This window comes from Ambystoma mexicanum, chromosome 5q (genome assembly GCF_040938575.1).
Source record: "Ambystoma mexicanum isolate Mex_15411 chromosome 5q, UKY_AmexF1_1, whole genome shotgun sequence".
Lineage (NCBI taxonomy): Eukaryota > Metazoa > Chordata > Amphibia > Caudata > Ambystomatidae > Ambystoma > Ambystoma mexicanum.
The window spans coordinates 46741458-46756671 of record NC_090933.1 but is presented as its reverse complement, the minus strand read 5'-3'; the positions used below and the strand labels follow the sequence as shown (position 1 = coordinate 46756671).

Here is a 15214-nt window from a genome sequence, read left to right as displayed (position 1 = left end):
GTAATTCACATTCCAGTCCCATCTATTCAATTTGTGTTCAAAGGATTTTTTCAGGTGGATAAATGGCATATCTTTCTGTTTGTTAAAGGGCCAGTCAATCTCTGAGAAGAGGGTTTTGTTCAATTGTTTGAAGTTAGACTCTCGAGGGACCTTCTCTGAGTTAAAATGACATCCGGATAATGCAAGTAGTTTGCAGGTAGGGGCGGGGCACGCCTTTAGATAGAAAGATCCACGCGCATGCAAGGCCATACCCCTCAGAGAGATAAGGCCCAATTCCAAACAAAGATACTGCATAGGGCACGAGGCACCCATGCCCAGTACTGCACGCCAGTAATGGCCCTCAAGTATGTTTAACCAGTTCAGGTCCTGCATCGCCAGTGCTTCTAGGTCATAAAGAATGGCCAGGACGAAGCATTGCTGGTATAGCTTTACAATGCCGGCCATACTGTAGCCTGCAGTGCCTCTAGCAAATTTACAGGCTTGGAGAGTAAGTAGACAAGAAGGAAGTTTGGCTTTAGTAAGCTGGTCAGGCGGCGACTCCTCTATATGAGCCTGTTAGGTTGAATAGATTGATATTACTTTACTGATGGTTAAGTGCAAGTCATCTGTTGCGTCTTGTAGAAAAGCGGGTATAGCCAGAAACCGCTATTGTATACCTGTATGAAGAGATTTCTCAAGACAGCGCAAGCTAATAATTCGAACACACACTCAGTTACTGCTCATAATTTCTTATTTATTTTTGAGGTGCCCTTTTGCACGACACGTGTTTGGGCTAACTCAAGCCTTTCCCAGAGCTGGGCAAAGTCTAGTTGTAGTCATGCTCATTTGTGGTTGCTCTTGCCGACAGAGCCGATGCGTACCAGAAAGCACAATAACAGGGAGACATGAGACATGGGATTTAACCCTACCACAAATGAGCACGACTACAACTAGACTTTGCCCAGCTCTGAGAAAAGCTTGAGTTAGCTGAAACACGTGTCGCGCAAATGGGCACCTCAAAAATAAATAAGAAATTATGAGCACTAACTGAGTGTGTGTTCTATTATTAGCTGACGCTGTCTTGGAGAGTAAGCAGTTTAGCACGCCGCTTTTTATGGGAGAGTATCGGAACATAATTAGGCTGTGCATCAAAATCAAAGCCTACATAGGGATAAGATTGTGTATAATCGATCGTGCCCAAAGTCGTGTCCATTTAAATGATTCGAAGGAAGACAACCCCTTTCAAATCATGTGCCGTTTTTTAATCAGTGGTCTAGTGGGGACTCAGAATCAGGCTGATCCGAAGACCTCAGGGGAACTAGGGCTTGCATCTTGGAATTTAAGGATTTGGGCTACATTGGGGGAGGGTGGCATCCTTCATGACTCTACTAAACGTTGTCTAATCTATAATGGTGTACCATCTAAGTACATAGGTGTAACTGGTTTATAATTTATTTAAAAGGGCACAGCCCAATTCCTCATAACATTTTCATTAGTCATCAGTGGGGTCCAAAGCTGGTCTTGTTTGGGGGTTTCCATTTTCTCCATGCAAAGTAAATTCCCTTAGATTCTATCAGTGCTCCCTGTTTTTCCGCTGGTCTGATGGTGGAGTACAGTAGAGGTTTTCCCTGTAATGTATGGCCATACCCCATGGTCACATAGAAACTTCCCTGGCTCTCTTCACAGAAGTTATGGGTTTACACAGAAGGAAAAGCAAATAAATGGCCAATGACGGCAGCGATTATGCATTCACATAGAGTGGGGTACGAAACTGGGATAAGTTGAAGGTCAATTCCAGTAACACCCTTTCATCACTCATCTTCCTAGTGCACAACAACAATTTCTCAACAGTTTCAAATGAGGGGTGTTGCAGTAATGTCAAGCTGCTTTCACTAGCACTCTTAGGGTTAGCAATATTCACATTTATTGGCTTGAGGAAAGACAAACAGTCAATGTATGCAAAGAATTACCAGAAAATGTTAGCCACCAAGAAGCCTGCTGCATATCAAAGACATTTACCCACATCACATATGCTGTACCTTTGTAAGCTGGACTCCGGCAAACATCCTGCAAAACACTTTTTAAACCACAGGTCGAATGGAAGTTTGTTGACAGCAGAGCAGGTTTTTAGATGTGCCAGCAGCCGGTTATCTTCTAGGTACAAGAAATGTTCAAAAGTCTTTGGCTGTAGAAAGAATGCAAAACAAGCCACGGATAAAGATCCTGAAAGCTACCAACAAAGGAAAAGATGAACAAACTCAGACTTGAATAAGATGCGTTAACCCAATAAAAACAGCACAACTGGGAGCCCATCCTCATTCAGGTGCTGGTATAAAAACCTTAGACATTGAATTAAAAGCATTTGTATAGTGTGTGATCTTGATCGCCTACTCTGTTCATCCAGAGATTGCTGTAGCTCCAGATATCTACCGTAGCTTTTGTTTATTGATAAGGGTGGCAACTGGCCTGTCCATAATTTAGACACATACTTAAAAGTATGAAAAGAGAGCAAAAGGCATGTAAACGTATTCATTGTGAAGGAACCTGAACATTTAACAATATAATTGACAGCACATCATGTAGTATACAACTAAAAATGCATGAAGAGTATGTTGACATGTTCCAATAGTGAAAACTGTTGACAAATTATAGTTAGCCATTTTCCACAACTATTAAGATTCATATTTTTTTTTTCTCAAAATACATTGCACTAATAAGATATGTGACCTGTGTAGGAGGCGTAGGTGTCAGAGCAGAACTGTTCACTTGTATTCTTGTATTGATGTTGATTATGAAAACAAGACGTCATAGCAAAATTGTTGTGCCTTTTCAAATGTTCAAATCCCTAGCGTAATGAAACAGCAGCAAAAGCACCACTTCTTTCCTTATTCTTGGGAACCCTGTGATAGAAGCAATGTGATTTACCCCCAGTTCAAGCCTCATTGGCAGAAGACTTGCTTGTTACCTGCTGCTGAGTTTTGAAAGATTTGATATTACCACGAGAGGGAGAGGAGCTAGCCAATCCAGAAGCAAGGAACATGGCTCGAAACCGGCAGAGAACATATGTGTTCAATGCCAGCCTCCAGGCGGATGTTCCACAGGCTGCCATTGTTCTGCTTGCCCAGTGCTACAGGCTGTTTTATTCCACCTCTTCTGGAAACCTGCCCACCAACCCTGACACCACTTACCTCACATCTCCCCTCCTGTGCCCAGGTCAGCTTCCCATCCTCCCACCTCCCGGGTCCATGCTAATTGTATCCAATGCCTGCCATTTTGTTTTGTAGGTATTTTAAAGTGGAACATGCAAGTCGCGCAAAGCCAGTGTCCTATAAACAAAATATAGCTTTTAACCCCTGGTTGATGGCCGAAAGCATTAAGCCACGCTTTTTGGGGTGAACATCGCCAAAATCACAGAGATGCGATGTCTGCAGAAGCCTACCTTGCTCAGGCATACCAGCCATTACCACCCTGTTCACCCTGGAGCGTAGGGTGTAATGATCTAATGTACCTAAACAGATATGTATATTTTATGCCATTCTATCATTAAGATTTTTCTCTCCCTTTGTGTTTTCTGTCAGGCTCTAGAAATAAGAAATGCTTGGGTTGTTATGGAATAAATATGTTGCATGCACTAAGCGAGAAATGAAGACAAGAAAAAGAGAGATCAAACCAGAAACATGAAATAGTCCCAAATGTTTGTCTAGATTGATTACCGTTCACAAATTTGGCAATGGAAGGGGACTGGACTGAATCATATTGTGTGGTAGCATTACTTCTAAAGCAATGCTGAGACGAATGAGCGGGTAAGCCTATCTCATAGGACCTCCCTCAACACATGCTCTTCACCCCAATCATCATACCTTTTATTACTGTGAGGTTGTTGGACTCTAATCAGAGGGACCAAGAGGAGGAGTATTTGGCAGAAAGGGAACTTTGCACTAAGAGTACAGTTGATACTACAGTGAGTCATTTTTACTTACTACGTCAGTTCCTTGATATTACTGATAGTCTGAAAACCACTGTACATAAAAAAAAGGAAGGAAGGCCCTTGCAGTGGAAAATGATATCTATACTGCTATTCATTCAAACACTTACTATGCTTTACTCACAGAGTTTAGCCTATGCTCATGTACGCCATCTTGAATTGTACTGCACCACCTCAAAAAAAGTAGCCTAACCGTATGTTGTTGTGAGCATGTCTTAAGTGAGTGTACACAAGGTATGCTGAGAGAAGGAGCCCCGCTTCATAGTCTGGCCGCATCTTGCGTATTTCCTGTTTGGCACAGGCAAGTGGGTTTTAGAACTACGCCTAGCTAGGCAAGACAGCTTTAGCGTGTAGAATTAGCTGCACTGTAGACGTAGTAGAAAATGCTGACATCCTAGAAATGTATCTGAATAGGTCTGCTTCATGTTGCAAAGTTTACTTGCAAACGCATGAGGGCCTAGTTGATGCTCATACACCATATTATGAGAACCAGGTAGAACAGAATGAAGATACCATGATCCATTCTATTTTGTGTCCATCGAAAGTTGCTTGGTGCACCCCTTGCATAGACTACCAATGTTATGTGTTCATATAAAAGCTATGTAAACCTGGGAAGAGGGCGAGGGGGTTACTGTATCATGTCCCACGCAGGAATAGGAATCTGGTGTGTCTTGTGGAATTTTTTTGTCTGCTGCTTTGCCAACTGCCATTAAATACGCTTACCGACTGATTGGCCCATTTGCTGGATTCCTGCTGTCCTGCGGCAAAAACGCAGGGGTCGCCGGGAGCAACTTCACGGCGATCCCCAAGGTCAGACAATATGGTCTGAAGCGAGGGATCGCTGGCAGGTGCATCCGGGTTTTCGGGGAAGTAGGCAGAGCAGCCACAGAACAAGAGCAGACAAAGCGTTGATTGGTGAGCGCAGTTACTTGCATTGCTATGTGTTGTTCTGGTATTATGCTATTGTGTCTTGTTGTGCTGTGTTGTCTCTAGTAGTGGGTTGAGGGAATCAGGTTCCGGGAACAGTCTCGGAATAATCTGCTCTCGTAAAAGAAAATACAGAAACAAAGAGGGAAGGTAGCATACTTATCTTAATCTCAATCTGGTCTGGATAAAAAAATAAAACAATAAAGAAGCGGCTGGCATGCATTTACAGACAAATGAATATGAATGTAACTGGCACCCAAGTATTGCCAACGATGGATGGCACCAAGTAAAAAAATACAATTACTCATGATAATAAGAGTAAGGAGATAGTCTTCTATACATGAACCTGGTAGAGCTATGGAGAATAAATATGAGATGATAACCCCATTGTCTTCTCTTGTCTAACCCTTCCTGACATAAACCCTACATGTGCAATTTCATGGCAAAGAGAACTTGTTTCACCTCTTTCTATCCTAGAACGGGAGCTGTTACAGGCTTTGCTTTCTTCCGTACGTGTCCTTCACCTCAGCTCTTCCCAAACCCAATCTCTGGATCTTGATAGCTTTTAATACTTGGTACCTTAAGGGGGACCAACACTAAACGGTGAAATTATGGGTAGAGGGGTTATGACCACAACACTGAAAGTGTATCTGGAATACTGGTGGAGGAGAAGCGTGAACCTCCGAATAGTGAGCTACAGGGGTCAGCATGAGCCGGATCGACTCCCCCAGCATACAGAGTGTGAGAGCCCTTGGGGCTGATGGAGAGCAACACAGACCTGGTTGCTCAATAAACCGTTGCTTGTGATCCCCTGTGAGAATGGGTACTAGCCAGTCTAGAGAAGTGCTGCTTCTTCCTAAAAGAAGTCCAGCCCACTTCATGTATAAACATAAAACACACAGAACAAGTAAGTACCTGGACAAATGGCACTATGATTGTCAAGAAGACAAAGCTAAACTGTTTCCTCAGAGAGGCACATTTGACATGCCGAATCTTATTCTTGCAGGATCCCTCGAAGCAAAAGGTGTGAAAGTGCAACAGTGGGATAGCTACCTAGATTGTTACTTCGAGCCAGCCAAGAGACAGCCAGAAACTAAAAGGCATGTGCTCATGGACGCACAGGAGAAGCTGCAAGAGCAAGTTAAAACCCAAAAAGCAGAGTCAGTGCACCAACCTGCAGGTGCTAAAAGAAAAGAGGCCTTCTGTATGTAGTGATCCAAGGGGTACCCCCACCAACAACAATAAAAATTTAAAAAAAACACACCAGAGGGCATTCTTGACTCGTAACCCTGCTATCTTGAATCTGACACCCATTCCACTGCATTTCTGCCTCCGCTCCCGTGCTACATCAAAGCGAACCCAGTGTAGTTTCAAGTCCCAATTCAACTGTGAGTGAACTACTCTTGTACAACCAGTCCACTCCAATACAATCATTCACCAGCCCGTCACGATCACTTCCTGTCCTGACACCATCCAGTGTCAGGTATCCAGGCTCTTCGGGTCCGAATCAACAGGTGCCTACAATACCTTTGAAGTGTTTTCAAAGGCCTGTCCCTCCAACTATGATTTTTTTTTATTTTATTGCTCATTTGTAAGGCGCTTTATATACAACAGAATTGTGTTTCAAAATGCCATGCATTGTTCCTTTTAAGACAGTTCCCAGGAGCGGTATCTCCGTGGCTTTCTATATACGTACCATGGAGCGCTGCCGATCTGCTTAACATTGTCCAGTAAATCCAGGAGGATCCGATCAAATTTCAGTAAGAACTGCAGGTCATAACTGTTACATGCCCATATGCACTGACCGCAATCAATTATTGAGAGCTGCTCTCCCTGCAGACTTCGACCACGCTTAAACAGAGATGTAACTTGCTAGCCCAAGAATATCCCACTGAAGGTCTAAAAACATTTACTGACCGATTTGTACAGTTCGTTGAAATCTGCCCAAGGGAAAGTGATTGGTCCAAAATGAACTAATGTAAACAAGCGAAGGGCGAAAATCCAGCAGACTTTCTCAAAAGACTGAAATGATGCTTTGATCAAAATTCAGAAATCATAGATAATACCTGTGGTAAGTCAGGAGGAGACAGACCAAAAGGTGCCATTTTCAAAACATTTATTAGGAAATAATAAAGAGGAATGCCTAACTTGGTCTACCTAGGGGATAGGGAAACCCAAGGGTTTCCCTACCTAACACAACTAAAGTTGGATGCTTGTCGTCAATAGTGAAGTCCAAAGTAAAAGTCTGTCATCCGTCCAAATCTAAGCTGCTCTGACCCTATCACTTGTACTGAACAACTAAAGGCCAGGAGAATCACTCCCTTCTCCTGGATTGCTTTTCAGCAAACTTCTCTTCTACGGGTAGTATAGCTCAGTGGCAATGTGCTCGTCTTGGAAGTAAGACGACGCAGAGCAACACAAGTTTGAATCCCGGGTGCACGCTTATTTTATTTATTTATTTACTTATCAGGGCGCAGAAAAACATTACGAGGACAATGAATAAATGGGAAAAAAACATAGCGTATGGGACTTGCCATGTTTTCCTGGTTAATGTTTATTGACTCATTTGAACAGAAGTGTTTTCAATTGAGCAGGAAAATATTAACATTTTATTTTCAGTCGAAGTAGGCCTGGGAGCGCATTCCACATCTGGGCAGCCCTCGTAGGGAAGGCTCTACCAAACTCTCTGGCCTTTTTGAACCTGAGCGATTTAATTGTTCCCAAGTTGGCCAATCTTAAGGCACAGTTGGGAACATAGAAAAACGTGTGGCACTTCAGAGAGTTTGGGGCATTACCATAAAGGCATTTATGGACCAGAGTGGCCATTTTAAAATGGATACGACCCACAATGGGCAGCCAATTAAGGTATTCTCTCCCTTCAGAAATGTGTTCCTGTCTAGGGATGCCCTTAATGATCCGAACTGCATCATTTTGGAGTGTTTGCAGACAATGAATGCATTTTGTTCTTCGCCCGATGAACAGGGATTTTTAATAATCAATTTGTGAGTGGATGATGGCTCTGCCAACCGACGCACAGTTCTCTTCTGAGAGGAGCGGTTTAATATTCCGAATCAATTTCAGGTAGTGGTTAACATTTTTTTTTACCATGGAACTGGTCTGTGCCTCAGTACTAATGGCTGTGTTAAAGAACACTCCTAGGGTCTTTACTTTGTCTGCCACTGTAATGACAGTGTCTTTGATATTGCAATTCGCTGTACTACGGCCAACCCCGCTATCTGTTAAATCGCATCCAAATGCTCCAGAAAGCAGCAGTTCGAACAGTACTGCGCCCTCCGGCCCGCACCCCCATGGCACCTCTTCTGAAACAACTTCACTGGCTTCCGATTAAACAACAAATTCTGTTTAAATCTATGTGCCTGGTTCACTGTGACTTCTATAAAAGGTGGGAGCAGAGTATCTCCAGGAGAAATGTGTTCATTACATCCCTGCTCGTCCCCTTCGCTCGCAGGCTGCCCTATTACTCTCAGTACCCTGTCAGACATGCACGAACCAGCTGCTGTGCCTTCTCTGTGGCAGCCGCAAAAGCATGGAACCAACTTCTATGGTCCCTTCATGCAACCCCCCAACCATCTGGCCTTTCGACGTGGCCTGAAGACTTCTCTTTTAATTGGGTCCTTCTCACCTGCTCTTCCTAGCGCCAAGATGCCTTTGGGCATACAAGACCATATAGAATAACATATAGCATAACAAAATTTCGGTATTCGTTTCCCAGTTTTGCTCTAGCCTCTGAGCTCCCAAAATCGAATAGTTCTGTCTTAGATTCATTAAGGCAGAGCCAGTTCTCGGTCATCCAATGCTCTATTACTTCAAAAATTGTGTTCAGGTTCTTAGTGTCCTTCCCATGTCGTCAGCATAGTTGGTAAACGTGATCCCAAATGACTCCAGTAGGCTACAGAGAGGTTTAATGTAAAGACTGAATAAAAACGGTGAGATACATGCTCCTGGTGGAACTCCACACAAAATTGGGCCTGACTGGGAGGAGACACTATCCCAGGAGATTGAGGATTGTCTGTTTATGGGAAGGATTTAATCCAATTTGTAGCATGAGGAGAACACTGCGCTATATCAGTTAGGGCGTCCATAAGATAATCGTCGTCCACAGATCAAACGTGACTTAGAAACCTCTTCGGTATTAAGGACGTTATAAATAACCAATCATAATTCTATACGAGATCTTCAGATAGTTTCTTGCTATCTCTCGTGATAAGACCTTCAGTTTTCAAGGGACTTTTCCAGGCCCTAGTATTTTGGTTCCTTGGGCTCTTTAGATTCTCATATAGACTTCCTCTGTTTCCTGGCTCTTTCTTCTGTAGGACAAACAAACCTGTTCTCAGAACAACTCTTTCCTTTTGGTGTTGGTCTTCTCACTGAAGTAGGTTCCGTTTTTGCTTCACTCAGGCTCTTCTGGTGATCTTTCCATGCACTGGGAGTATGACGAGTCCCTAACGGGTCCACACTCTTCTCATATTGCCATTCACTGGGACCGATGTGATAAGTCTCTGGGTGATTTTCGCTCTTATAACCTGCCATTCCCTGTGACAAGTTTGACGAGTCCCTGACTAATCCACACTCTTCTCATACTCTTGCAGTTCACTGGGACGAGAATGTAAGTTTCTGACAGAGTTTCACTTTTCTTACAGTCTTGCCACTCATAAGGACAATTATGATACATCCCAGAGTGATTTTCACTTCTCTTATGCTCTTGCAATTCACTGGGACAATAGGATTACTCCAATCTTCATATTTGGTTCAACAAAACACATAACTATGAATATCCCGTATATCTTTCACGCCCTTTACCATGGGTGTCCCACTCTTCCCTTTACCTTTGGTGTAACAGGGCTGCATCAACAGGTCAGCGTTCTTCCTCGTTTCCGTTCCGTTTTTAGTCAGGCAGCTTCTCGCTCTTCTTCTGTTCCCTCACTTGACACACGTCAGTGTCAGTATGTGGTATCAGCAAAAAAAGGGTTCTTCTCTCTTTCTCCTTCCTTGCAACCACCTCTTGTGCTCGGTTGCCTCCTGGGGTTCTCTTCAACCTGACAAACCTGTCCCGGTATGTTATCTGGGTGCTTTGCTTCAGGCACGCCAGGGTTGGGATTCCTCGCCAGTCCCATTCGCACATCCTTCCAGGGACCTCTAGCCGCTTGACAACCTCTCTCCAGCTGTTCTACAGGTAGTGCACTTCGGGCACTTAGTCTTTCTTGCCGTTTGCCGATGCACAAACCAGCTTTCTCCCCGAGTTACCAACTTCCCTCTGCCAGCCGGTTTGAAACTCCTGGGGTCTCTCTCCCTGGCTCTCTTGGCCATCCCATTTTTATTACGCCATGCTGGGGCTTTCCCAGCTTCAAGATAGTCCTTCCTTTGTGTTGAAACTGGACTCTTCGTAACTCCTCTAGGTTTCTTTGTTTCAGTGATTGACAGACAGGTAGTCTTTATCACTCAGATGTTCTTACTCTTCACAGTAACTGGCCAATACTTTTCTTCTGTTGTTATCTTACAATAAAAGATGTAAGAGGAGTCTAGTTGTCTGTGCATTGATAGGATTGTACTGGATGTTTGAGGAAAATGACAAGGTAGTTCCTTAATGGGAAAAAGAGTATGTATCCGCAACAGGGAAGCCTCTCCCTGCGAGGTCCTGCTTGCCTTCACCCCTAGGGGGAATGTTGCGTAGCGGGCTCACCTCCCTAGCCTCAAAGGAAGTGACTGAATCCCCAGATTCAGCACATACCCCTATCGCCCCACCAACTGTAGTATCACAGCTTGCTATGGGTCTGCAAACGAAAGTGGCCGAAGGGATAAAGTAAAGTTTGAATGGTTGGGAAGTAAATAATTTAACAGAGGTTCTGTTAGCTGCACAACACTTTTGAGAAAGCCAAAAGACCAAAGGAAAGTATGGAAGCAAAGCTCATGGCTTTACAGACACGGCAGTTGCAACCCTCTCAGGGGGAGTCGAGGCTTCTGGCCTGCTTCAGGAAGATGGGAAAGAGGGAGAGTCCCTGCCCCACAAGCCGAATTTGGGAACAACGATGGACAGACTGAAAATGCGTATAATGATCAGTGTAATTATTGTAAAGAATTTTGTCACTCGTAAGCGGAATGTCCAAACAGACCATCACAGGGAGGATAAGCCAGTCAATCGACAGCCCTTGCTTCACTTGCATTTGCTCTGCTTCCACGGCCAAGCACATTGAATACCCATTAGGACAGTAAGGGAGCCCATGAGATTGTTTACCCACTGATACACTTTTAGCCTGTTGCAGCTTATGCAAATTGTGTGGTCGATGGATAAAAAGGTAATATGCTTAGTAGATATTAGGGCTTTGCACTCCGCAGTAAAAGCTGCTGAATTTCTTAATGTTGTGGGCACTAATGAAATCATTAATGCGGTTGGCACTGGTGGTATGCCGATACCCCACCCCATGCCTCACCCGCTGTTACTCTAGGACCTATTTGAGAAGGACATGCCTTCTGCTTGGTTCTTGCAACCCTGTGAATGTTTGCGATTCGTATTTGTTATACAAAATGAGTTGCTCCATCTACTTCTCCCCAGAAGGCATTTTTCTCGACATCCCCCTTCATCGGGAACTGGAGATTTTGGCTGTGTTTCAGTAAGAGGGGAATTTGACACTGGGAATCCGGAATGACTCTTTGTTGTGCTAACAGGGATTGTTGGACAGTTTCCTCCAAATTACGGCCCGTCCACACATTCAAACGATGTTGGTTGCATGCCGAACATGTAAAGATTACCCTGAACTCAGCCAAGCCCCTTCCATGTGTGCCTCAGCTACCCTATTTCCAAACAAGCGGAGGAAGGTATTCAACCTTTAATTAAATCACTTCTCAATGCCAGGAATGATTGTGCCCACTCTTCGCCCTTGTAACCCACCAATTCTTCCAACTAAGAAACCAGGTAAAGATGTTTATTGTTTTATTCAAAACCTGCACGTGTTGAATGCTGCCGTCTTACCCACCTTTCCTGTAGTTCCAAACCCAGCCACTAGATTGTCTTGCATTCCTGCTACTGCGGCACATTTTGCTCTCGTTCACCTTTACTTATACAAACTTGCAGTACATAGTCACTAGGATTCCGATGGGGTATGCTGAAAGCCCTACTCTTCTTTCAAATACGGAAAAGGGTTCTTGGCTTGCTAGAGTTCAAAGGAGGATCTGTACTAGTGCAATACGTGGATGATCTCATACTGGCATCCCCCTCCTTGAAAGCTTGCAAAGAGGACTCGCTTGATCTATTGACATCTCTTGCTCAGAAAGGTCACAGAGCTTCTGTCTGAGGAACAGTTGCAGATATGCTTGAACCCATATTCAGGCCCTGATCTATCTGCAGGCCAACAGCACTTCTCCCAAGATAACATTAATGCGGTCTAGAAAGCTCCCAAGCCCCAGATGCAGACGCAAATGAGGGGATTCCTCAGAAGAACAAGTTACTTTCTTACCTGGTAACGTTCTTTCGATGGGATGGTCCTCCGACGTATTCCATATCTATGACAGGTAATGTCCACAGCTGTGCTGCTTCGGAAAATCTTTGGCGTCTGCGTCCTGCGTCGTTGAGCCGTCCCAGAGGACCTCCTCCGACGGCCGACGTCACCCGATGTGATAAGTAGGACGCACGACGTCCATAGCCTCAGTTATAGTTTTTTCCCAGAACGTGTGCCACCAGATTTCTTCCAGTCAGACACACAAGACCTTGCGGAACGCAAGCTGCAATCGCAAAAGAAATTCTGCAGCGGGGAAGGCAGGGAGGGAGCGATATGGAATACGTCGTCGGACCATCCCATCGAAAGAACGTTACCAGGTAAGAAAGTAACTTGTTCTTCGAGGGGATTGGGTCCTCCGACATATTCCATATCTATGACAGACTCCCAAAGCAGTACCAAGCAAGGAGGTGGGAAAGAATTTAGAATACAAATTTAGCATGCCCAATCAAATTGCGGAATGGAGAACTGCCTTGCCAAAGGCCAGATCTTGCCCTCTGATGGAATCGAGGGAATAGTGACGTACAAAAGTATGTACAGAAGCCCAGGTGGCTGCATCACAGATGTGACGAATAGGAACACCCCTCTGCAGGGCAGTAGATGCAGCAACTCCTCTGGTAGACTGGGCCCGCAAGCCAGCCGGAGGGTCCTTACCCGCCAAGCGGTAACACTCGGAGATAGCTAAAATAATCCAACGAGACAAAGTCTGTTTCGCCACAGCTTGCCCCAAAAGCTTTCCAGCGTAACCAATGAAAAATTGATCGTCCACTCTGACCCGGGACATGCGCGAAATATAAAAGCTCAACGCTCTGCGAGGATCAAGCCTATGGAGCCTCTCCTCTTCCTTACCAGGATGTGGAGGAGGATAGAACGCCGGAAGAACAACCTTCTGGCTCAAATGAAAGTCTGAAACCACCGTCGGAAGAAAAGAAGGACGAACTCTGGGGACAACCCTGTCCTTCTGAAACACAGTGAAGGGTGGCTTAACTGAAAGTGCCTGTAACTCACTCACTCTGCGAGCGGAAGTAACCGCAACCAAAAACACAGTTTTCAGAGTCAACAGCCTCAAAGGGCAAGAATGTAAAGACTCAAACGGAGCACCCATAATAAACTTAAGAACAAGGTTCAAATCCTAACCTGGCACCAGAAAAGGTGACGGAGGGAACACATTAGTGAGCCCTTTCAAAAACTGCGAAATTAAAGGAATCTTAAAATGGGAACACTCCTCAGACGAGTGCTTAAATATGGATAGCACCGCCAGGTAACCTTTAATGGTCCCCACTTGCAAGCCCCTGTGGGCCACAGAAAGCAAAAAAGACAGAACCATGGGACTGTCACAAAAAAAAGGATCCACATTCTTAACTCTGCACCAGTCGCAGAACTTTCTCCAATGGCAACGGTACAGAGACTTAGTTGCCGGCCGCCTGGCCGAGAGCAACACCTCCATCACGTCTTCAGGGAGGTCCCAATCCTTATACCTCTGAGGGATCTGACCTCTGGATGGAGAACCTGACCCCCCTCCCGTGAGAGCAGATCGTCTCGGTAGGGAAGACGACGTGGAGGGCAGATGGACAAGTCGAGAAGGTCCGGGTACCACGTCCTCCGGGCCCACGCCGGAGCAACTTGCGGGATGACGGGGACTGGAGGAAACGCGTACAGCAGTGGGAATGACCACTCCACCACAAACGCGTCTAAGGCTCCTTTTGGAGGAAATTCCCGCGAGCAAAACCTTCGCCCTTCCGGTTGACACTGGAGGCGAAGAGATCCACTTGAGGGGTCCCCCAAAGGGCAAAGATCTCCAGGAGAATCTCCTGAGCCAGCTCCCACTTGTGAGAGATCGTGCTCTGCCTGCTCAGAGCGTCTGCCATCTCGTTGTCAGCTCCAACAGATTGATATGGAGTCTGGACTCCGACGGAGACCAACGACCGCTGACTGTCAACTCGTTGGCATGAGCTCCCCATCCCGTGAGGGATGCGTCCGTCATGATCGTCACCTCCGGCCAAAATGGGGCCCCCTTCATCAGATTGCCCTCGACGGCCCACCACAGAAGGTCCCGGGCCACCGAGGGCGGCACCTGAACAGGGTCCGACAGCCTGCCGGAGGACTGAGACCACTGTAGCTTGAGTGCCCACTGCAAAGATCTCTGGCACCAGAAGAATGCAGGATGCCATGAGGCCGAGCAGTCTCAAGAACTCGGACGCTGGGAGATTCTGGGCCAACTGAAACTTGTGCACCATCTGCTGAATGTGAAGAGCCCTCACCTGAGGAGGAAAACACTGCCCCAGGGACATGCCGAGCACTGCTCCGATGTACTGGAGCCGCTGCGTTGGTGTCAAATGGGACTTCTTTAAATGAGGGAGAAGCCCAGCCTGTGAAGGGAGTGGCAGGTGACGGACAGATGATCCAGGACTTGCTCGGGAGAGCTCCCCCTGATCAACCAATCGTCCAGGTAGGGGTAGACGTGAATCCCCCCTTTCCTGAGATGCAGTGCCACCACCACCATGAGCTTGGTGAAAACCCTTGGGGCGGAGGTCAATCCGAACGGCAGGACCCGAAACTGAAAGTGCGAGTCGCCAACTGTGAACCTCAGGTACTTCTTGTGCTTGGGATGGATCGGCACATGGAAGTAAGCATCCTTGAGGTCGAGAGACACCAACCAGTCCTGAAGTTGAAGGGCATGGAGGACTTGAGAAAGAGTCACCATCTTGAACTTGTCCTTCCTGAGGAGTTTGTTCAAACCGCGCAAGTCCATGATGGGTCTCAATCCCCCGTCTTTCTTCGATATCAAAAAATAAAGGGAATACCATCCCTT

General features: G+C 45.7%; 1 protein-coding gene across 2 annotated transcripts in view; it reads right to left on the bottom strand.

The window, feature by feature from the left end:
- TBC1D7 (TBC1 domain family member 7) overlaps positions 1-15214 on the bottom strand; it is a 474622-nt gene that overhangs the window by 96945 nt on the left and 362463 nt on the right. For both annotated transcript variants that reach the window (XM_069620493.1, XM_069620492.1), the window contains exon 6: positions 2019-2164. In XM_069620493.1, coding sequence (XP_069476594.1) covers positions 2019-2164 — 146 coding nt within the window. The remainder of the gene's footprint in view (positions 1-2018; positions 2165-15214) is intronic.